The sequence below is a fragment of the Rhinatrema bivittatum genome, chromosome 7, assembly GCF_901001135.1.
Source record: "Rhinatrema bivittatum chromosome 7, aRhiBiv1.1, whole genome shotgun sequence".
Lineage (NCBI taxonomy): Eukaryota > Metazoa > Chordata > Amphibia > Gymnophiona > Rhinatrematidae > Rhinatrema > Rhinatrema bivittatum.
In genome coordinates, this window is record NC_042621.1 from 202,015,402 (window position 1) to 202,040,721 (window position 25,320).

General features: G+C 43.9%; 1 protein-coding gene across 3 annotated transcripts in view; it reads left to right on the forward strand.

Annotated features, from left to right (window-relative positions):
• Positions 1–1,960: 1,960 nt before the first annotated feature.
• Positions 1,961–25,320, forward strand: part of SLC16A9 (solute carrier family 16 member 9) — a 140,848-nt gene continuing 117,488 nt past the window's right edge. The window contains exons 1-2 of one of the 3 annotated variants that reach the window (XM_029609760.1): positions 1,961–2,307; positions 23,659–23,900. In XM_029609760.1, the coding sequence (XP_029465620.1) occupies positions 23,705–23,900 (196 nt within the window). In that variant the 5' untranslated portion in view covers positions 1,961–2,307; positions 23,659–23,704. Of the gene's footprint in view, positions 2,308–18,309; positions 18,448–23,658; positions 23,901–25,320 lie in introns of those variants that run through there. The other 2 variants (XM_029609758.1, XM_029609759.1) reach the window with 2 other exon arrangements.

The following is a 25,320-nucleotide window of genomic DNA, read 5'->3' on the forward strand; positions in this document are numbered from 1 at the left end:
AATTTAATAAAAACTTGTAAACAGGATTAGCAGTATTTATAATTCCTTCTGTTTTCTATTTTACCTAATGTGAAAGAAGGGAAAAGCCATCCACTAACACCCTTCTCTTCAAGATCCATGGACCAATGGAGGCTGCCTGGCGATGGGGGTTGCCAAGCCAGTTTCAGATGCAGGAAGACCCCACAAAGTAAATGTGTGGGGAGGAATGCCTTTTACGATTCACTATGACAGCCACACTACTCTTTCATGGTAATTTCATCTTTTGCTCATTCGAATTCTTACCTTACCTCTTAAAAGCTAGTCAACAAATGTATTTTTCAATAAAATAGTATCACTTCATATATATATATTCCCCCCCCCCCCCCCCCATTGGTTAAACTTTTCTGTGCATAAGAACAGTTGTAAGTAATACAATGCTTGTTCATTATTTTTACATTGTAATCCTTCCTTTGTGCATGTTCTTAAACTAAATAGCTGCTTTTTGAGGCAGACCTCGTTTGAGAAATAAAATAGTTTGGCCGCTGTATTAGTCAACTTGAATCCACAGAAATTAAGGTTAACAAAAATAAAAAATATGTATAAGGTAATACATTTTTATTAGCCTAAATACTAGCTTTCAAGAGTTAATGCTGTCGTCTTCAGGTCACAGGCCAGAGTTTAATCAAGCATAGTTTGCAGTGTGGTACATTGCAAGGGTATGTGCCATTTTCTTCTTTCTGACAGGGCCATTCATCAAAATGCATTAGAACCCCAATGCCCGCAATAACACCATAACATAGGTGTTATTTATTACATTGTGCACTGACCATGCAAATTTCTGAAATGTATTCAAGTGGGTGGTATTTGGGAGGAGTTTGGGTGGAGTAAATGAAAATGGGAAGTGCTAATGCTGCATGCGATAGCACAATGCATGTATTAAGCATACTTTTGTGGGATATAATGCTGGAAATAACTAGCATTATGCCTGCGATAGCTATGTGTTGTGTCTAAAATGGGATTTTTCATAAATCCTGTTTCGGGCAGGGGAGTAGAGTCAGAGTCTCTGGGGCGGCACACATATTAGTCATCTATTTACACCACTATAGGAGGGTCATCTAATAACTCGAGGTGAGATTTTGGTAGTGGTCTAGGGTTTGGGGGTCAGTTTTACATGCACAGTTAGACATATGAACAGCACAGTACACCTCATTGAAGATTTGATGTGATTTGGAATGAGGAAAGATACACAAAGATGAGATTTCTACAATGTACTCTCGCCCTAGCTTGATAACACCTGCCTGTCTCTCTCTCTGGAGCAGCCCAAAACAAGGAAATGTTTGTGAAGTTGCAGTAACTGAAAAAGTTCCCTAAACATTCCCCCCCCCCTTTTTTTTTTTTTTATTGTAGGTGTTATTCATGATGAATTTATAGCATTTCGATGACGCTAGGGCTGAGTTTGTTAGAAGCTTGCTTCAGATTAAGTGGCTCCCTGAAGATTTCATCTGCCAGGAGTAGTGGCTGATGTGAACTTCTTGGAAGTGAGAATAGGAGAGGGAAAGTAGCAAAGACCGCCTACAGCGAGTTGTTGTTGGGGGTTTTTTTTTAATAGTCTTTTCACACACTTAATTGTAAACATCCTTGCATTGTGCTCTTATTGCTCCTTTTATCAGTGCTGTGCATATAAACTGAACAAAGTGCAGTGTTACAGAGCAAACCCTCCTGCGCACTATTATCTACGAAACGGGGGATAGGACATATCTTTAAATCGGTTTGCATGCGTAGCAGAGCACAGCACCTGTACAATTGTGTGCTGGAACTTGGTTCCCCTAGTTTTTCGTATATGGTTACCAGTGTGAGGAAGTAGAACTACGGGTATGGTTTGTATAAATGGGCTAATAATAAACTCTAAGTAAAGGACACGGGACGAAGGTAATAGCGTAGCTGCCAACTTGGCGTTCGTTGTTCGTGGCACTTTTTCTGCCAGTACGAGGCGAGCCGGCAGCTGCAGCGCCCCCACTGCCTTCCCTTCCTTCTCTGAGCTATAACCGGCACTTTTAACCGGTTTAGACTGGACTGATGGCAGAGAAAGAAAGAAAGCAACCAAGCGAGCGAGGAGGCTAAAATAAACAGAAACCCCCGCCGGCCCCCAGCTCTGGGGGGTCAGCGGCAAAACAAACCGCTTTCCAGCCGCCCTGCTAGGAGAAGCGGCGCGTGCAGAGTCTCGCGCCAATTACTTAGTAACTGGGGAGTCGCCGTTTACTGAAGCCAGCTGAGGCAAGAGCTTGCGAGAGACGGCTTCTGCCACCTCCTCTCTCCCAGGTCACCCAGGTAAACCCGCGGGCAGCGGCTCCTCCGCCCTCGTATGCTTAGATTATTTTTTCCTTACAGTCTGTATCTCGCTGGGGGCCAGCCGACCGGCCAAAGAGAAATCCAGCGCCATCCCTCGCTGTTCTCTGGCAACAGAAGAAGATTGAGCGAGGGACCCCCAGCTAATCTGTACGCTGCAGCCCGCAGGCTGTGACAGAGAACAAAGGACAGCACCAGGTGCACGTGCAGCGGTGTTTATTGAAAACATTCCTGCCGGGAGCGCGCTTTGCTGCTTTTATTCCTCGGAGTCGCCTACACCGTAATATTCCAAAAAGGGTTTTAGTAAGGCCGATACTGTAAAATCAGCATCTGCAATTAGTGTATTTGAGGCGGAGTGACTTGCTATAGATGAGTTCCTCTACCTTTTGGAGGTAAATTTTCGGAGGCTTGGACACCTTTCACTTGGGTGAAAATACTTGTCAGGGATATGTGAGTAAGTGGGGTTTTAGTTGCGCGAAAGTGCAGGCGTGCTTTTGGCTGCATAGATAAGAGATGTTAGGGTGGGGGAGGGGTGTGTTTGGAATCTACCGGGTACATTGAATTTTCAAAAAGGTACCCGTGCTGTAACCCGTGCCACCAAAATGTCTAACTGAAGTACTTAAGGCTGATGTGTACTTTTAGCGCATTAATCCTATATTCAAACACAATGAGACAAAGGTTCTTTGTTTTATATAAATTGTTTGTGTTGGATTACAAGTATGGGCATACTTTTGGTCTTAGGCACCCTATTGAAATTGTACTCTTTTCAGTAGTGTTTTGGTAAAATGATGGTTCTCGATATATTTACGCACACAAATAAAGGTTGATAAGATGTATTTAAGGTCGCTATAGGCTTCCAAATTGTAAAAATAGTTTTTTTTATTGATAAAACACATAAACGTGTCATTTTCAATTATCAATCCCCCCAATTATACTCTGATTGACACATGACCCCTCTCCCTACCCACCCCAGTCTGTCCCCACTTACCCTGTCATCCTCATACTAACTCCCTCAGCGCTTCTTTTTCAACCCTATACCCCTTGCCTTATATTATGCCCATGCAAAATTGATTAACTATATACCATATGCCCTGTAATTATGATTATACACAACTTTGTATCTGTAAAAACAAAAGGAACCTTTCGACCCCAACCCCACTTTAGTTAACACTATATCCTATGTTCCTTACTTATGACTATGTACAATTGTTATCTGTAAAGATTACTGATACCACTTTAGTTAACATTTCCTTCTATTTTCTACACCTTTGATTATTTGTTTAATTGTTTATCTGTAATAGATGTGTTCTGTAATAGACAAAGGAAACATTGAGGTTTCCAGCTCTATTCAGTTCACTGTAAACCGGTGTGATATGTAAAATTGAATATCAGTATATAAAAACAAACATAAATAAATAAAACACAGGGAGATAGGAAACTAGGGATTGCACACCTGTTCCTCATGAGTAGAGCTACCTACAATTCATATTACTTGGAAGTAATCCTTATAATGCTTCTCAGAGCAAATTTTCAAAGGTTTAGGTGCCTTTTGTTGCTGATAAAAATAGTTAACCTGTGTAGATTTTTACCTACCTGTCAGGCCGATGCAGTAAGGACGCATAAGAAAGAGTGCGGCAGTGCCGGGCACACCCTCGTTTGCCACGTGCACAATTTGGTTCACATACCGCTCGATAAAATGGAGAAAATAAGACAGAAATGTGTGACTGATATGAGGCAAAGCGAAATTAGAGTCATGCAGTAGATGTACAAAGTGACAAACTGATAATGAGGGATACAAAGATAAGGAGACAACTGAGAGGAAGGAACAGCCAAAACTAAATCAGAAAAAAAAGGCATACACAGATTAAGAAAGTATTTTATTTTTAGTTAAAATTGGCCTTAGTATTGTATATTTAGGCTTGTAGAACCAGATCAGGGCAGCCTGCTCTGTGCTGGCTCAAATTTGATTTTCTTGCCAAATTCTATTCCAGGATTTAGATCCTTAACACGCCTAGTCACAAATATGCACTAGGTGTTAACATGCAAAAGAAAACACGCTATTAGTGAATAAGCTTCATTACATATAAATGGATGGTATAGTAAAGAACACATAATGCACCTTTGTGAATAGGAGTGTTAATCTAATCTCAGTGAGATTATGGTGAAGGTAACATATTTTAATACCCCTTCTCTTGATCTCCTTGCATTATATCCCATCAGAGATGTACTCTTCAGAACTGCTTACAATATCCAGCTGAGATCTCTTCAGTAATTTGTACACTGGAATTACCTCCTTTTATCATCTGCTAGTAGTTCCCTTGGTCATGCTACTGGGTTTCTCCACTGCCTTGTCTGTTACTCCCAGATGTTTTTTCTCTTCCCATATAAATCATCCTGGTCAGACACTCTATCTTTAGTTTCTCTATACTTATCTACAATCAACTCTTGGCTCTCCCACAATCGATTAAAACTGAATCCAGCAAAAACTGAGCTCGTATACTTAACTTCCATCTCTGATTCTTCATTAGGTCCACCATCACATCTTACAATCAATAATGTTACTATCCCCATAACACGCTCTGCTATAAGCCTAGGTGTAAACATTAATTCAGATCTTTCTCTAAAACAACACATATCCTCACTTACAAAAAAATTGTTTTTCAAACTACGTCTGTTAAAACATCTTCGTCCTCTACTATTTTACCGAGATTACAGAACCATTCTTCAATCCTTAATCTTCTCTGGCTTAGACTATTGTAATGCTCTCTTCCTAGGATTGTCAGACTCTTCACTATACCCCCTTCAACTGATCCAAAACTCTGTAGCCCGGATACTAACCAGAACATCTTTACGTCATCATATCACCCCTATTCTACAATCATTACACTGGTTACCCATAAAGTTCAGAATAAAATACAAAATTCTCTCTATTATCCATAGTTTAATTCATAACCATAATCATACTTCTACCTGGCTTTGTTCAATACTGCGCATATACAAACCGACGCGACACTTAAGATCACTTAACCAAAATTTACTAGATATCCCTTCTCCTAAACAAGCCAGATTAGACCTCACTAGAAAAAGAGCCTTTTCAATAGCCGGTCCAACACTTTGGAACACTTTACCAAACCATCTTCGCTCGATATCCAACCCTGCACATTTCAAAAAATCTCTCAAAACATATCTTTTTCAACTTGCATTCAACACGTCTTCTAATTAAACTTAATCATCAATACCGAAATTACCCTCTTAAACATAGTTACACCCATTACAATCCCATTTATACTACACATAACTACAACATACTTGCTCATTCACACGTTTCCAACTATCATACCCTTCTCCCTTCTTCCCTTTATCTCATATAATTTTTACGCTCTATTTCTCCCACTTCCCCTTCCTCCTCCCGTTCCCCTTCCCCCCCTTTTTCCCCTTTTCCCCCAAAACAATAAGCCCATGGTTCCAAACTTTTTATATTTTTAATAACCTTATATACTAGCATTCTGTCTAGTTATTACCAATTTTTATGTAAAGTTTAAAAATTCCATTTTATTTTGATTATTTTATTTTTGGTTTTAAATCTGTGAACCGTTTTTGATAAAATTTCTTTTTTAAAAAACGGTATATAAATACTTTTTAAATAAATAAATAAATAAATACCCCTGTATTCAGGGTCAAAGAACCTAGTGCAAAATATAAACTAAACAAAATAGTAGAGATGTGCATCGGGTGCCCGATCGATTTTGCTTTCAGGTTCGTGTGGCCACGGGAAAATCTCATTTTCCCGCAGATCGGCATTTTTTTCCCGTCAAAAATCGTTTTTCGGCTTAGTACGCACTAACGGGGGTTAGCATGCACTAACAAAAATAACAAAAAATAACAAAAATTAATGTTTTTTTGTTAGTGCGCGCTAACTGGAGTTAGCGCGCACTAACAAAAAACTGTAACTTTTTGTTACTTTTTGTTAGTGCGCACTAAGCCGAAAAACGATTTTTGAATGAAAATTTGGGGGAAATGTGATCGTTTATCGATTTTTACCGATATATGACGAATTAAGAAATATCGTACGATATTTTAATTTGTCATAAAAATGATTCATCTCCCTATAAAATAGCACTCACAAAACTATGTCAGTAATTCCTTTCAAGAGAATATTCTCATAGCTTAAGCCAGAAAAAACATTCCTTATTCAATGAATATATGTATGTGGTGCTGGAACCATTCATAATGCCTGCACAATGGGAGCGATAGTGGGCAGCCGGCCACATCACGGCAGTGCGGTTTTGCCCACTGCGGTGCGGCAGCACTGCAATCTATCGCCCCCATAGTGCCATGGGAAAAGGTGTAGTTATGTCCCACGGTGCTGCTGGTGATAATGTGAAAAAAATCCACCCATACTCCTCTCCTTCCCCTAATTAGAATAATACCACCTTGATGCGGCCGGTACTGCATGCGATACTGGTACATTGAGAATAAAGAATGACCCTGTATGTTTGTGTGCCTTGGCTTCATTATTATGGTCTTATCCAGCCAACAATCCTATTTTTTTTATTTTTTTAGGCAGGTCTATATAAAGTGAATTGCAATAGTCAATAGTAGTTGAAATGAATGCTTGAACTATTGACCTAAAATCAATACAATCCAAAAAATAGTCTTGTATGCCGAAACAATTTTAACTTAAAGTAGCCCAAAGAAATAATTGATTACAATTGTGAAGCATAATTCAATTTACCATCACAAATAAATCCTAAATTCCTTACTTGTTCCACAAACAATATGTAATCCCAATGTACTGAAATAACTGTTCAATGAAGATGGTGTTAACCTCCTAGAAGTCCAAAGGGCTTTAGATTTAGAGAGATTTAATGTCAATGAATCAGTAGCCATCTAATCCCCAACTGCAGCTAAGCAATGCGAGACCTGCGACAAAGTAGCCGAAAAATACAATTGCACATCATCTGCATAACATCTAAAAAAATACATTAAAATAATCCAACAGAGAACATAATAGTAAAAGATAAATATTGAAAAGCACTGTTGACAAAATTGAACCCTATGGAACCCCCACAGCCATGTTAAACCAATCCTGAGTAAGTACTTTCTTTAGTCTACTTGGTTGTTAATGTTTTATGGACTTTTCCTCCAAGAATTTGTCCAAACCTTTTTTAAACCCCCACAGTGCTAGTAGCCTTGACCATGTCGTCCAGCAACAGATTCCAGAGCTTGATTGTGCACTGAGTGGAAAAGTACTTTCTATGATATTTTAAATTAAATGTGTCTCATACAGTGCTCCTTTGTTTTAGTATTATTTGAAAGGTATATAACAGTCCTTTATTTACCTGTTCCAGACCACCCATGATTTTATAAATTCTAGCATGTCCCCTCTCAGCTGTCTCTTTTCTGAGCTGAAGAGCCCTAACTTGTGTAGCCTCCCATCATAGGGGAGCTGTTAGAGCCCCTTTATAATTTTTGTTGCCTTCCTCTGCACCTTTTCTAGTTCTGCTTTGTCTTTGAGATGGTCAGACCAGAATTGCTCACAATACTCAAGACAAAGGGACACACAATGAAGTTACTAGGTAATAAATGTAAAACTATTAAGAGAAAATATTTTTTTACTCAATGCATAATTAAGCTCTGGAATTCATTGCCAGAGGATGTGGTGAAAGCTATTAGTGTAGTTGCATTTAAAAAAGGTTTAGACAAATTCCTGGAGGAAAAGCCCATTAACCATTATTAAGGTAGAGTTGCAGAAATTCACTGCTTATTCTTGTGATAAGCAGCTTGGACTCTGTCTACCTCTTGGAATCCTGCCATGTAGTTGTGACCTGGATTGGTCACTGTTGGAAACAGTATACTGGGCTTGATGGACCTTTAGTCTGACCCAGTATGGCAAGTCTTATGTTCTTATGTACTCTTACCTGTCAGACATGGAATTTCTATCCACAAGGATTCCATAGTGCCTTTTGTTTCCTGTAGGATTGTTGTCATGCTTGATTCTATGCCATCCTGTACATATAGTGCCATAACGCCACCAATTTAATCTGCCTGTCACGTTGATATAAATTTTGTACCCTAGTATCACAATGTCCCATTGATTATTTTCCTTCCACTATGTCTTCAAAATGCCTATAAGAATGCCTTACATTCTAACTCTCCAGTCTTACTAGTCCGACTTCTAGCATTCACATACAGACATTTTAAAGTATGTTTTTTTTAAATTGTGTTTTTTTTCAGTTTGTACTCACAACCTGCTTTTTAACATATATGGGCCTTTTAACATGAGCAATGCTTTTAAAATTCACACCTAAATGTTTTATTACAAGCAAATTCATTATCTAAAAATGTCATTTAAGAAGGCCTGGAAGAGAGAGACTTTGGAAGGGTTATTTCATAAATGCTGAAGAACAGGAAAACAACTATAAGCTTTTATTCAAATGTATTATACTCCTGATAGACTCCACAAGATGGGAGTCAAATAATCTGATTCCTTTTGTATAAACTTATTTCCTAGCATGTAGCAGATGGACTCAGGACTAATGGGTATAGTGTGCTCCTGATAACAGTTGGAGACAGAGTTAGATTTTAATCTGATGTCAGCACTACATATACCTGTGCAGGAAGCTCTGCTCTTCAGTATTTCTCTGTCTCCATAGCAGTTCAGGACTCTACACACGCTTGCACAGCGTTAAAAAATCCAAACCAAAGAAGAAAGAAAATTCCATACCAAAGAAGAAATAACCTTACCTCTACAGACGAGCCCTGCTCTCCTGCAGTGATATCTAAGGGTCCCTCCCCCAGTCGAGAATTCCTGAGGTGATTTCCGAGATCCCTCAGAGGTAAGGCTCGGTCCGGTAGCCAGTTCCCGGCGTGGACATAGCCCCCAGAAACGGGAGTGGCTGAGAGGCAGCGGGTGCATTACCGAGCACAGCAGTGAAGGTATTTTCCCTCTCCATCCGGCATGAGAGCGGGAAGCGCCGAGACAAAGTAAGGTAGAAAACTTTTTTTTAAAGTCTCCAGTCTCCAAGGCTCGGATAGCTGCACAGATCACCATCTGGCGACTGTCCTATCAGGTTGAGCAGCCCCAGCTGGGCTAGACCCCGATCCGGTACGAGGGTCCACCCACGTGGAGACCCTCCGGGGGACCGCCATCTTGCCCGCGTGGAGTCGGCTCCAATTCCCCCCCTTGATAACTGTATTGTCCACACAACTGAGCGTGTGCACAGCGGCGAGCCGGGCACATAAACGACTTGTGCGCAGTGGCACGCACGAAAGTGCCGGGCACTCAGCGGCACGCTCAATGGCGCCGGGCACACAAATCAAGCCTGTGCACACAGTGGCGTGCACATCTCTATACGCGCACATAGCGGCCTGCATGCACATCTTTCTCAGCTTGCATGCACAGCCTAGGCGCACCCGGAGCGCATACCTAAGCCTCCCGGCGTGCGCATATAAACGCACAGACGAGTTTTAAACGACCATACGTGCACAAATCATAGCACCTCCGGCCAAGAAAGCCAAGGGACAAGCCCTCTGCCCAGCCTGCCACCTGAGAGCTGCGCAACACGAAGTGGCTACTGCCCTGTACCTACAGTGTGAGGCGGCTCTGGAGGAACTGGGACAAGGCCCTCCTCTGCCAGTAGAGGAATCCAGCTCCGCCAACGATAGTACCCCAGACCTCTCTATCCCCGGCTTGGCCCCTCCTCAGACGGGCCCCTCTGGTAATGCTGCTGGGTTCAATATAGACCCAGGAACCTTTTCCTGGGTGGAATTCTTTAAAGGACTGCAAACCTTTGTCCAAGCACAATCAGTGCCACCTGTGACACAGCCACAGCCTCCACCGGAAGACCAAAACCTTCCAGGCCCCTCTTGGCCTCCCCGAGACGTGCTCCCTCCAGACAAAAGCCTCCTCTTAGGGGACATAGACACCTTGGAGGAAGAACCAGACTCCCTGGAGGAAGGAGAAATCCCTCCAGGAACGGAATCATACTGAATCATGATGCGCTTCTTCTCCAGAGACGAGCTACCAGACCTCGTGTCTCTGAACTTGAAGGAACTGGCCATCCCAGGCACAAGCACCACAGCGGAGCCAAAGACGAACCCTCTGCTGGTTGGGCTCCGTCAGGCCTCATGTCATTTCCCATTGCTGTAGGCCGTACAACAACTGATCGACTTGGAATGGAAAGCTCCGGAGGCCAGTTTCAAAGGAGGACAGGCCCTAGAAGCCCTATATCCACTGGAACCCTCAGCCAAAGAACTCCTGGTGTTCCCCAAAGTGTACGCCATGGTCTGAGCTGTCACGAAGCGCACTACCATTCCAGTCAAAGGAGGAGTAGCACTCAAGGATGCCCAGGACAGACGTAAGGAGTCCATCCTTAAACAGTCATTTGATGCAGCAGCTATGTCACTACAGATCGCAGCCTGCTGTGCAGTGGTGACATGTGCCTGCTTATCACTTGCCAGGAATGCTACCACGCCCGTCGAAAAATTAGAACCAGCGATATCCTTCTTCACGGATGCGACGTCCGACCTGGTACGCACCTCAGCCAGGGGCGTCTCATCCATTGTGGTAGCCAGAAGACAACTCTGGCTCCAAAGCTGTTCAGCCAACGTGACCTCCAAGATGAAACTCATGAGAATGCCCTTTAAAGGAGCCCTCCTGTTCGGAAGCGAACTGGAGAAGTTAGCCGACAAATGGGGTGAATCCCCAATACCTCGGCTACCGGAGGACAAGAACAAAAGAAGCCATCACCCCTCTCCCCGAACATCCAAGGGCAGAGGATCACAGCGCTTTAGACCATACAAGAATACATTTATTTATTTATTTGAAAACTTTTATATACCGGTATTAGTATGCAAACATCATACCGGTTCACATTGTAACTAAAGGCAGAAATTACAATCAACAGGGAGGGGAAAACAAGGAGGATTATACATAGAGCAGGGGGCATAGAAATTAAAGCATTAAAACTGTAACGAGCTATTTAGAGGAATATATACAAGTTTAGGCAGATTATTTACAAGAGTTGAGGCTGTAAAGTGCTATTTACAGGAAAGAATACAAATTTAAGTGGGTTACTTATAGGAAAGTATAGGAGAGGGTTCAGGAGGGCGGGGGTTGGTAGGGGAGGGGGAGGAGCAATAAGTTAGGGTCAAGGGGGGGGAGGGGGAGGTTAGTCAGGGTAGGCTTGTCGGAAGAACCTCACCCCGCAGGCAGGGGCCAGTCCTTTCGGAACAAACACAGCAAGAGGGGAGCTGACTCAGATCCAGGCCCCAGCCGCACCCCACAATGAAAATCAACAGACCCATCCACAGGAAGAAGCCATAGGGGGCAGGCTTGCCCTATTCTACCAAAGATGGGTCGAGATAATGTCGGACAAGTGGGTCCTAACCATCATTCAAGAGGGATACTATCTGGACTTCCACAGCATCCCTCCAGACAAATTTGTGAAATCCCCTTGCCACTCCCCCTCCAAGAGGATGGCAGTGGAAACCACACTGACAAAATTGCTCTCCCTAGAGGCTATAACACCGGTGTCCATGCACCAACAAAATACCGGGCACTATTCCATCTATTTTATTGTCCCCAAGAAAGAGGGAACGTTCTGGCCCATCCTGGACCTCAAGTTTGTCAATCGCTACTTGAGGGTACCACACGTCCGCATGGAAACCCTACGCTCGGTCATAAGGACAGTACAGCTGGGAGAATTTCTGACCTCCCTGGACCTGTAAGAAGCTTATCTGCACATCCCGGTCCATCATGACCACCAGCGCTTTCTACACTTCACGATCATGGACCACCACTACCAGTTCTGGGCGCCACCCTTTGGACTAGATACGGCCCCTCGGACGTTCACCAAAATCATGGTTGTTGTGGCAGCAATACTGAGGAAAGAAGGAATCCTCGTACACCCATACCTGGACTATTGGCTGATCAGAGCAAGATCTCCAGAGGAAAGTCATCAGGCGACCACCAGAATCAAGAATCTACTGCAGGATCTTGGGTGGGTCGTCAACACAACCAAGAGCTGCCTGCAGCCCCTCCCAATCACTAGAATACCTGGGAGTCCGGTTTGACACCCAACAAGACAAGGTCATCCTTCCCCCTACAAGGAGAAGGAAATTGATGGACCAGTTGAGAAAACTGTTGAACGGTGCTCGCCCCACGGTATGGGACTACCTACAAGTCCTCGGCCTCATGACATTGACCCTAGAAGTTGTCCCATGGGCAAGGGCCCACATTCGACCACTACAACGTTCCCTACTGTCACGATGGAACCCGATGTCCCAGGACTACACCGTTCGTCTCCAGTTACCGGCGGAGGTACGGATCCAGCTCCTATGGTGGCTACAAGAAGACCATCTGAGCAAGGGAGTAAGACTATCCCCACCGACCTAGGTCTTGCTCACTACGGATGCGAGCCTACGAGGGTGGGGAGCCCACTGCCAGGAACTGACGGCCCAGGGGCAATGGGACATGGAAGAGTTGGGATGGAACATCAACCGATTGGAAGCCTGAGCAGTCAGGCTAGCCTGCCTATGATTCAATCACAGACTCCGGGGAGAATCTGTCAGAGTCATGTCAGACAATGCCACAACAGTGGTCAACCACTAGGGAGAAACCAGAAGCCAACAGTTGTCCCTGGAAATAGACCCCCTATTGATGTGGGCGGATGGCGAAGCCGCCCACATCACAGGAAAAGACAACGTCACTGGGGATTACCTCAGCAGAGAAAGTCTAGACCCAGGGGAATGGATGCTATCGGCCACAGCCTTTCAGTTGATAATAAACTGCTGGGGAATTCCAGCCATGGACCTTCTGGCAACCCGGTCCAACGCCCAAGTCCCCAACTTCTTCAGCCACAGACGAGACCCACAATCCCAGGGGATTGACGCCCTCGTCCAGACCTGGTCACAGGAAGACCTGCTGTATGCCTTTCCTCCATGGCCTCTACTGGGCGGGATCATCCGCAAGATAGAACACCACAGGGGACTAGTACTTCTAGTGGCCCCGGACTGGCCAAGAAGACTGTGGTACACAGACATGAGAAGACTTCTGGAGGGGAGCACCCTTTCTCTACCTCCACACAGGGATCTGCTCCAGCAAGGACCGATCCTCCACGAAGACCCAACTCGATTCTCTCTTACATTGCGAGGACGCGCCTAAGGAAGAGCGGATACTCGGGGGCAGTGATTGACACCTTGCTCCGAGCATGCAACCTACATACGAATATGGAGAATATTCAAAGCCTGATGTGAAGACCGCAACATCCTTTACCCATGATCCTGAAATTTCTGCAGGACGGCTTACAGAAGGGTTTGTCTTTCAACTCCATCAAGGTTCAGGTTGCCGCATTGGCCTGCTTCAGAGCCAAAGTGGACAGCATCAGTTTATCGTCACATCCAGACGTCTCCCGCTTCCTGAGAGGCGTCAAGCAAATCCGACCACCACTAAAGTGGTTGGTACCCCTATGGAATCTCAATCTAGTACTAGACTTCCTAGCGGGAGCCTCCTTCAGACCTACCTGCGGGCTGTCTCTTCGGCTTCTAACCTGGAAAACTGTGTTCCTAGAGGTAATATGTTCAGCCTGTCGCATCTCCGAACTTCAAGCATTATCCTGTCAGGAACCGTTCCTCAGGTTCACACTGGGATCCATATAGCTACGCACTGTCCCTTCCTTCCTTCCAAAGGTAGTTTCTCATTTCCATCTAAACTAAACCATCTCGCTGCCATCTCCAGACGCGCATAAGTACTCTGAAGACTCTCGCCTTCTTCGCCATCTTAACATTGGCAGACTCCTAGTCCGATACCTGGAAAGGTCGGAATCTGTACGAAAGACGGACCACCTATTCGTCCTTCACAGCGGGAAGAAACAAGGGGAAGTGGCCTCGTGGGCAACCATAGCTTACTGGATCAAAGAAGTAATCAAAGCGGCCTACGTAGAGTCAGGGAAGCCTCCACCTCTACAAGTCAAGGCCCATTCCACCAGAGCCCAGGTAGTGACCTGGGCAGAAACCAAGATGCTGTCACCCGCCGAGATATGTCGGGCAGCAACATGGTCCTCCATTCACACTTTTTCTAGGTTCTACCGCCTGGATGTTCAGGCCCGGGAGGACACAGCATTTGCAAGGGCAGTACTAAGTGGGCCATGGGCAGCCTCCCACCTGGTTCGGGAGTAGCTTTTGTACATCCCATTGGTCCTGAGTCCATCTGCTACACGCTAGGAAATGGAGAAATTAATTAACTATAATTTCATTTTCCTTAGTGTAGACAGATGGACTCAGTATCCCGCCGATGGCTGCCTCAAAATACGGAAACCTCGGGTGACAATCCCTGAGAGCAAGACAAGCATGGGTAAGCCACGCTTTACCCCTAGTTAAGACACCCATAGTTATCGGGTGTCGGCGTTTCTCGGTTGAGTGCACTGGCGGTCTCCAGCTATAATTCACGTCAACCAGTTCAAGTTAATCACATTAATTAAGTTAACCAATTTAATCAAGTTATTCAAACACACATATAGTCACAATTGCTTTTCGAGGAGAATACTGAAGAGCAGAGCTTCCTGCATGGATATATGTAGTGGTGACATCAGATTGAAATCTGACTCTGTCTCCAACTGCTATCAGGAGCACACTATACCCATTAGTCCTGAGTCCATCTCTCTACACTAAGGAAAACGAAATTATCAGGTAAGTAATTTCTCTAGTGGCAGAGGAAATTTATATCATATGTAGTAGCAATATCTGCTAATCCAGATTTTCTGGACAGTTTTGTCATAGATTTATGAGGTAGTGAGCAATTGCTACCAATAGGCCATGTAGTATTATTGTTGAGGCAAGTTACTTTTCAGTTTAATAGGCCAATGTAATAAATCATACTGACCTTTTAACCCATGTTTTAGCATATATTTTTCAGTGGAGACTTAACCCAGGTATTTAATAGTTGCTTTGTGTGTGGAAAAAATCCACACTAAAATGTGAATTAAAATCCTCACTGGGAATAGTGCAAATAAATGCAGCTCCCATATTAATGAAGGTATTAGCTATTATCCAGCAATGCAGGGGGGTGCATTAAAGATCAGACTGGTTAGCTCGCATTTTATTTAGTGCTAGAAGTTTAAATTCTGGGTCAGAGGTGGAGTAAAAGTTAACTCACATTTCTGGTACCATTTTATTCTATTGCTGTGCCCAGTGTGGTAGTGTCTAGCTGCTTCTCTATGTGCCAGAATGGTTTATGTGCACCTTTTCATGTTGATTGCACATCACTTGCAGGTAGATGCAAGAATCAGCGCAGTAGAAGGCGAACAACAAAGAAGAGAGCAAGGATGAAAGAGAAAGAAGATGCTTTATTGAAAAAGAAAAGAGAAGGAGACAATAGGATTGGGCTGCCCTGGCTGGAGCCATTCACAGAATTGCATGCAGGCAGCATATATTTCCCCTGAAGACAACACTGCTGGGGTTAATAGATACAGATATGGTCGAAAGTACAGGCTGAGCGCTAGGGAAATTCTATCGCTCTACACAGCAATTAAAAATGACATTGATCCTCTATCTGATCATAGGCATGTCATATCAGGTTTGGTCAAGCCACTGGCTGCCTTGCGTTTCCTTTCCAATGGCTCATTCCAAAATACAGTGGCTGTATTAGTTGCAATGGACTGTCATCATTTTCAAGGTGTTTGTCAGATACTGAAGGCCATAATTAAATGGGTTATAAACCACATAAAGTATACCCATCAACAGCATACACGGTGGCAGGAGATGATATAGGAATGCCTTTTTATTACATGATATAAATTGCATGCCAAAGAATAAGCATCTACATCAGAAGAAGGAGCAGGAGCCGGACCGGCAACAAAAAAGCACCACTGAGGCACCTACCTGCAAAAAGGAAAGGATAATAAAAGTGAGAGATGCCATTCAGAGTGCAATGACCAGCTTGTGCCCACTGAGGAACATGCAAGAATAGTGGAGAGAAATGTAGCTGGATAAATATTTACCGAGAGCAGCAAGTATAAGAGCAGGGAGGGAGCAGTGTCAGTGGAAGGACAGGTAGGACCCAGAAGCAGAAGAAGTATCTTCACCAGAAGGTGTCGAACCACTAGTATTTCAATCAGCGGCAACTACAGCCACAGAGAAACTTTCAAGAAAAAAAACTAAGTTATTGTTATTAGAAGAAGCAGCACAAATTGGTGGTCTCAGAGGAACAAGCAAGAGAATGCATGTCAAAAAAATTTAGATAAACTACTTAATGAGAACAGCTTCAGGAAGTGCAGGAGTGTAAGCACCAACTCCAATAGTAGGCACAGGAGTCACTGAAGAATCTGAAAGGATGGAAGGAAAAAAAATGGAAACAAATGTTAGAACCAGAAGCATGGATCTGCAGCCACAGAGGAACCTGCAAGAGAGAATGCATGTATTGAGAAAAAAATGTCATAGGAGGTACTTGCCAAGCATGAGATCATAGCTGAAGGATGAAGTAATCCACCTGAGTAACCGCACAGATTGCCTGGAACCACACCATGGAACACTGAGCTTCCTTGACAGAACAGGTCTATGAAGACAGTACTGTAAGCTACACCAAGGTCAACATCCATTCAAAATTACACACCTTGGATACCAGCACCACTATTCAAGTTTGCCATTGCACCTTGCAGCTTTATGAAGATTGGTTTCAGGTGTTGTCCAATGAGGAAGTCCCAGGAGTACTGAAGAATCCAGGGTTTTCTCTGGTGTTCTAGATTCCTTAGGATCTGTTGCACTCTCCTCTTTCCCCAGATTTGCCACATGACATCAGTGGTTCAGGTGGTTGTTTGCACATTGGTGGATAAGTGCATGCTGTGGTTCTCAAAAACCCACCAGATGAGAAACTCCTCCTTTTCCTCGAAGAAGCACACATCACGTACACACTGCTGCTCCTCCTGCTGTTCACTGCTAGTCACAGAGCCTGCTCATCACTCCTGGATGACCGTTGTGGGTCCTGCCTCTCTGAGCGCTACTTCCACGCCAAGCTCCTATGTCACCCTGCCTCTCCTCCTGCTTTGACACCTCCATCTACTTTCACTTCTTTCCCCCCTCTATCTGGCTCTGATCCTCCTCTTTCTGCTCACACTCTTGCTCCTGCTCCCTGTTATTGCCCTTCATCATTCCCTGTCTTCTCCCATTTTTCTGCTCATGTATTTCCCACTCCTCCTGCCCCACTTCCCTGCCTACGTTCCACCGACTTCCCCACCTTTCTTCTCCTATCCTCTCACTATTCACCTGCCTGATACTCACCCACTCCCTGCCTCACACCCCTTCTGTCTTGCTGCATACTTGTCACAAGCACAAACACCTATTCTGCTCTTTCAGAAACCTAAACACAAAAGTGGACAATACAAAGGCTGACAATAACCCCCTGCCCCTGTGCTCCCAGCCCGAAGCAGACCCCCGCCACACTCCTCTGACCGCCATGACCTTCTCCTGTGCTTCCGACCGGAATCAGGCCTTCGCCCGATGCCACCAGCTGCCGCAGCCTTTTCCAGTGCTCCCAGTGCTGAGCAGACTTCCACCAGACGCCTCCGACCGCTGCGGCCTTCTCCTCCCCAGCCACCCATGCGGAGACGACCGGTCCAGCCTCTGGAATTCAGCGATTCAGCCGGCCTTCCTGATTCGACGCTCCGCCCACTTACCTCATCGAAGACATGACATGGGACAGATCAATTTAAAGAGCGACAGTGAGCTGGAACAGCCCCTTCCCGTGTGCTCCTGGCCCGAAGCGGCCCTCTGCTGCACTCCTCCGACCGCCGCGACCTTCTCCTGTGCTCCCTTCCGGAATCAGGCCTTCGCCCAACGCCACCAGCCACCGCGGCCTTTTCCAGTGCTCCCGGTCCTGGGCAGATTACCACCAGATGCCTCCGATCGCCGCGGCCTCTTCCTCCCCAGCCGACCACGTGGAGATGACCGGGCCAGCCTCCAGAGCTCAGCGATTTGGCCGGCATTCCTGATTCAACGTGGGACAGATCGATTTAAAGAGCGATGGCGAACCGCAGGCATCTTGCGCCTCACGACTCGATGGCATGGGCCTGTGAGCCTCACAACTCGAGAGCGCACAGGCCCGTGTGACCGGCGCAACCCATCGAGGTAAGGACCCTCACCTTTTTTTGCCTGCTTCCTCTCCTCCATGATTGCGAGACTCACCTCTGACTGCCAGGCCTCACCCAGGACGGCGAGGCCCTCCATCGAACGCCGTTCCAGACTGCCCCCTCCCGGCCTATCGGAGGCCCGGCGTGTCCCGTGACATCATCAAAGTGACAGCCAGGCCTTAAAGACAACTCACCTCCACCACCGCTGCATGCCGAACGTCATGGCCTGCTTTTCCTGTGCCCTCCCCTACCATCATATAACTCTTCTGCATCCTGATCCTTCCCTCTGTTCCCGCTTACCACCTAGCAAACCTTGTTATTGCTTCTACTAGTTAGCAATACTCTCATCCTCTCCTGCACTCTCACCCTCCTGTTCTCCCTCCTCTATTATTGGCCTCTAAACATTTTCTCCTTTTCTTTCCCATCCCATTATGACTTGTCTCTCTCCTCCTTCCTTACCCTCCTCTCCCCACACAAGAAGCTCTTCACATAACCCCTGCTATTACACCTGCCTCCCCCCTTCACTGACAAATCTTCCTCAAGCACCTCCAACTACTATTTTCACCGCTCACTCCCCTCAGCCATGCTATTCTATCCTATTCCCACCCTCAAATTCCACCACAAACCCCGTTACCAATATCCCAAAAAACAAATTACAGCTATCCACCCTCCCAAAACTAGATCACTAGTGCCAATCATGATCTCCCTCTCGCTCAATTCCTCGGCCTCTCTGCCCTCTCCCTCATTATATCCAATTTACAATCACAAGTCAAAAAATCTCTGATTCTCAATGACCTGCTTCTAGACAAACATCCAGATATTTGTGCTATAACGGAAACTTGGTTTAAACCTACCGATATAGCTCTCATCAATCAACTCCTTACTCAACTTTTATCATCTCTCTACCCAGACACAAAGAAAAGAGGCGGTGGCCTCCTACTAGCTGCCAAAAAAGAATTAAAGCTAATCCCTCAGTCCGTCAAGTCCTCCCCCAAATTTGAAATCAGCTTCTTCAAATCCAATCGACTACAAGTCTGCCTAGTCTACACCCCACCAGGCCTACTAGACAACAATGCCTCCCCCCTCATAGAATTTATTGCTAAACACATAAACAGTTACTCCCCAGCTATAATTTTGGGGGACTTCAACCTCCACGTTGACACTATTCCTCTATCCCCCAACTGCAAAGCCTTCATATCCTCCATCAATGCCATGGGATATAAACAAATCATAGCCAGCCCCACCCATAAAGCAGGCCATACTCTCGATTTAATCTTCATAAATTCCCTTTTCACATATACAATATCCCCTACCTGTACCCCGGTCCCCCTGGTCATCCTTGCCGTAAAAGAAAAATTGACCCCCCTCTCCCGCTCGCAAGACCACATTTCACTTTAGAAAACCTTGCTCCATGGAAGACCTCAGTTCCCATCTCTCCAACGACATACACAATCTAGACCTCTCTAAAGCCGACTCTGTCCTCTCTTCTTGGTTTAATATCACCAACACTATCACCAACAAAATATGCCCTTTAATGGTTAAAGAACTAAATCCCACCCTCAACACAAATAAACCCTGGTATTCCCCAGAACTAAAAAAAACTAAAACAAGAGCTAAGACATAAAGAAAACAATTGGCATAAAGATCCCTCCCCTAATCTCTTGATTGCTTATAAAGCTTTTCTGCACAACTACAGGGCAACTATCCTCCGAACTAAAACAGATTTCTACACCTGCAAAATTCACAACTTCCAATATGTCGCAAAGGCCCTCTTCTCATATGTTTCAGAATTGACAAAAACCTCCCCTCCCACCATCCCAGATAACGAAGCCCAAACAAAATCGGACGAACTCACAACCTTCTTCCAAAACAAATCTCCAATCTCTTATCCCAATTCAACACCACCTCTTCTCCCCCTTACACCAACCCCTACAACCCGAGAGCCACTTTTGACTCCCTCGAACTCACCTCCCCCCTAGAAATTGAATCTCTCGTAAAGAATATGAAACCATCCTCTCAACCAGCCGACCCCCATCCTGACAAAAGTACTTCTCACAATACCAAAGATAATTGCCAAACCTCTGGCCATCATCAACTGCTTCCGGTCGCAAGGAATAGTCCCCGATGCACTGAAACAAGCCATTCTTAAAACTCATGTTGAAGAAACCGAATCTTGACCCAGGGGACCCATCTAATTTCCGTCCTTTTTCAAACCTACCATTTATCGCCAAACTCATGGAAAGACTAGTCAACACTCAACTCACCAAGTATCTCGACAAACACAATATTCTTTACTCCTTCCAACTTGGTTTCCGTAAATTCCTAAGCATGGAAACTCTCCTAATTTCACTCATGGACAGCCTCCTCAAGGGATTAGACAAAGGCCAATCATACTTACTTGCACTACTCGATATCTCATCTGCATTTGATACCATTAATCACTCTATCCTCCTAAACCGCCTCACTGACATAGGTATCTCAGGAACTGCCCTCCGCTGGTTTGATTTCTTCCTCAACAATAGATACTATAAGGTCAGAATAAGCAATTAGGAATCTGCCCCCACCAGCACAAGCCACGGAGTTCCCCAAGGCTCATCCCTCTCCTCTACCCTATTCAATATCTACCTCTTACCCCTCTGCCAGCTCCTCACAGATCTAAATCTGACCCATTTCGTCTACGCTGACGATGTTCAAATTCTTATCCCCATAACAGAGTCTCTCCCCAAATTCCTTAAGTTCTGGGATAACTGCCTTCACTCTATCAACCTCCTCCTTTACCAGCCTCAACCTTGCTCTTAACACGGCCAAAACCGAACTCCGTGTGTGATAGTAAGTTTTTAATTGTTTAGATAGGTGTTTATAGTAAGAGTTTTTGAATAAATTAAAAGAATATTGTAATTACATTGTTTCACCTTAGCAGGGCCATCTCTATGGAACTCCATGCCCCCAGAGTTACGCCAGGAACAGTGCCCCTTGACCTTTAAAAAAAAACAAACTAAAGACCTGGCTGTTCAAACAAGCCTTTCCATAACCCAGCCCCCCTTCTCACACCCCTAACTCCCCTACCTAGCAACTAGCTATGTTATATGATATTTCATTTATTACTTTATACATTAGCCAATATCTTTTTTATACATTGTTAATTTCTGATTTATTCTCCCACCTCCCTTGCCTCTCTTGTTATCTTCACTTTCCATAAACCAAGTTCCAGCAGCCCCCTGTTCATTGTAACTTATCTTATCTTTATCTTTCCTTGCTAATGTTAACGTTATAACACCCCCTGTTCTATGTGAACCAATATGATATATGTTTCATGAATGTCGGTATCAAAAAAGTTAAATAAATAAATAACTCACCCACCAACACTGCCATTCAACAGATTCACTTAAGAACACAAACAAAAGAATAAAAAGGATGGGAAACAGCAAGGTAAAACAAGCAAGACAAAATATACAGCAATCAGCAATTGCAGAAAACACAGTAACCACCACTTCTAGTCCAAAATCCTCCAATGCCTAGGTCCAGAACTCACCTAACACTACCATAGCACTGACAAAATGGCACTGCACAAAGTTGCCTTATATTGTTCCTGCAAGGAGGAATGTTCATAAACTAGACAGACAACAATGTCCCGGCAATCACACCAGAGATTTTCTCTGGTCAGATTTTCCGAACTATAAGAGATACTGTAGCCGTTTCTAGCATCTGCTTCACTTTATACCAATTTGTACCACACTTTTCTGCAGTACACATATTTTTAGCATGGATTTTCACCTTTACTCACGTTTTTAGCATGGTTTCTAATGAGGTTTTGGTTTTTTTTGTTATGTTTTTTTACAAATAGTCCATTTGCATACCGTTAGCTTACTGCATTCCATAGTAACATGTTTTTTTACTGCATGAGGAAAAGAAAATTCATGCTAAAAATATATATGGATTTTAGCGCACATTTATTACATTAGCCTGTAAAAAAGGTTTTCTTTTAACTACATGGTAGCAGCAAGAAGTATAATTCTGAATCATTGTAATAGTCCTACTATATCTCTTCAAAAAGGTTGAATACAATTGATATGGAATATATATGCACTGGGACATCCAACCTAAACATTGAAAGAAAGCCAATGTTTTTGAAATTTGGAAGCTAGCTTCTTGTCTGGCATTAAAGGACAAGAGTTTCTGTATTTATTTATTTATTTATTTTTAATTTTTCTATACCGATGTTCCTGTATACAATACATATCGCACCAGTTTACATGGAACTGAACTGACGCCTCTGGGGCGGAATACATTGTAACATGTTGAAATACATTGTAACATGTAACATGGTTAATTGAGCATGGTTTAGTTAAATGTACATGTTCTGGAAATCTTTCTTTTAAATTTATTTACATTTTTATTATTTTTTGTTATTATTTAACATGAAAATTCCTTTCAGTGTGATGCTGGAAAGGGTGGGGAGAGGATTTAGTGACATATTTCATGTATTTCTTAAATGCTTTGCTGTAAGGCTGCAATAAAACATTTTTTCAAAATTAAAAAAAAAAATGTTCTTAACTTTACCTTTCTTTTCAAATGTAAGAACTTGTATCAAATACCAACAGCTTGACCTAAAATGAATAACAGATTATCTTCCAGGGATCATTTTTGCACTTGAGGAGGTTAATTTTCAAAAACATTTCTGCAGATGAAACTGTTTTACCTGCAGAAATGGGCTTTTTAAAATTACATTGCCCAATATGTAGGTAAACCTATGTGCATACTTTCTGTTCATGTGTAAATTTACCCAGATTAAGCGGAGGTGTTCCTGGGGGAGGAATTGGGAAGGGATTTGCACTTATACACAAGCATTTGAAAACTCAAATGTATGTGCATAAATTCCCCCTCCCCCCCCCCCCCCAAACTTTCCACACATTAAATAGCAGGTTTAAATGTATGTGGGTAGATTTAGTGGAATAATTTTCAAAGCTGACTTATATCGTAAGTCTGCTTTGAAAATTGGAGTAAATTATGTATGCATTTGCTGGCTAACATCTGCGCAATGGTACAAAATTACCCCCCAGATGTCATACTGTCTATGAACAAGGATTTTAAATAGCATGTTATCGTCATGCATTATTATCAGATATGCCTGCTAATGCATTTGTGTCAGTTAGTACCCACATTCTTTCAACTGAATGCTCTTTTATTTTTGTTCTGCATTGCTGTACAGATCCTGTCTGCCTTCATCTGACATCTTTTCAAGTTCATCATAAAAAATGGCATATCAGAAGCCACCGGATGGTGGATGGGGCTGGGTGATCGTCACGGTCTCCTTCTTTATTTTGTTCTTGGCCTATGGATCGCCGCTAGCTGTTGGAGTCTTGTATCTTGAGTGGTTGGAGGTCTTTGAAGAAGGGAAAGGAAAGACAGCCTGGGTCGGATCACTTGCAGCAGGAGTTGGGCTGCTGGCCAGTAAGTCTTATAAAATAATACAGCTATACATTTGAAATGTTTTCTATAAGATTCTTTTGAAAACATTCAGCTCAGCATTGCTTATATTTTCAGACAGATGTACTGTTAAAATGCATTAAATACTAGATATCTACATTGTTTGAGACATGGCTGGATTTAGACATAGGCATTACAGGAAATTGCTTAGGGTGCCAAATACCCAGGCCAAAGAGGAGTGCAACTGTGCCAAGGATGAGCCTGCTTCAGCAATCCACTTCAAAGGGGCACGGCTATGGCACTCTGTGTTTCTGGAGGGGGCAGTAGAGGTAGAGAGATTTCCCCCACTAACTGATCTCCATGGCCTCCTCCTCTCTATTCTCCAGTCCTGTCTTTGGTGCCAAACCTTAAAATCGGCCTTTGACTGACAGCAACAAAAGATAGATTCATTACTGTCATTCTATAGTAGCAATGTGTATTTAGATGATCTGAATGTGAAAATGACAAATGAGTCAATTTTTGTGTCAACTGAATCAAATAGGCTCAGTCTCTAGAAAAATCTGAATTCTTTTTGGTTCATTCAGTTCAGTCACATTAAAGTCTATAGAGGGAGAAAAACGATGCATTTTTTTGAACTTGAAGCCAGACAGAGCATAGTCAGTTGGAGATGGGGCAGGGAAAAAGGAGGACAAATCATGTTTCAATACTTTTTCAACCGGCCTAGACCAACTGGTAACTGCATGTCATGACTTCATCATTCTTTTTTTTTTTTTTTTTTTTAGGTGAAAGTGAAACTAACAGCACATTGAGCAGTGACCATTTTGTTCAGTAATTTCTCTGTTGGATCTCATAGAGATTATGAAGCTCCTTGCTTCAAAACTTAAGCCCAAATTTTCAAAGCCTGGTGCACACAAAAACTGGGGGATATGCGCATGGCCGGGCCGTGTGTGCTGAGTGTATTTTAAAAATGGCCCGGCCACGAGCGTATCTCCCAATATGCACTGAAGTGCCGGGCTCCTTGAAAGAGGCAAACCTGGGGGCGGGGTCTATGTGGGGTTGGGGCTGACCAGGACAGCAGCCATTAGGCCCTGTCCTGGGGAAGTGTGTGCTTGGAGGAGCGGGTAAGTTCTAAAGCAAAGCAAATTACAATAGGGTAAGTTTAGGGGTCGGGGAGGAGAGGGGAAAAGGGAGGAAGGCTAGGTGGGGGGGATAGGAAAGTTCCCTCCCAGTCTGCTCCTTAATTGGAGCGGACTGGGAGGGAACTGGTGTTGGCCTGATTGTGTTGTGCATTATTTTTTAAAATCCCCCCGTGCGTGCACAAGACGCCACCTGCCCGCACATGCATATGCTGATATTAAAATCAGGTGCACATATGTGTTCAGGAATCATATTTTACAACATGTACACAGTGACCCACGCATGTTATAAAATTGCTGCATCCATG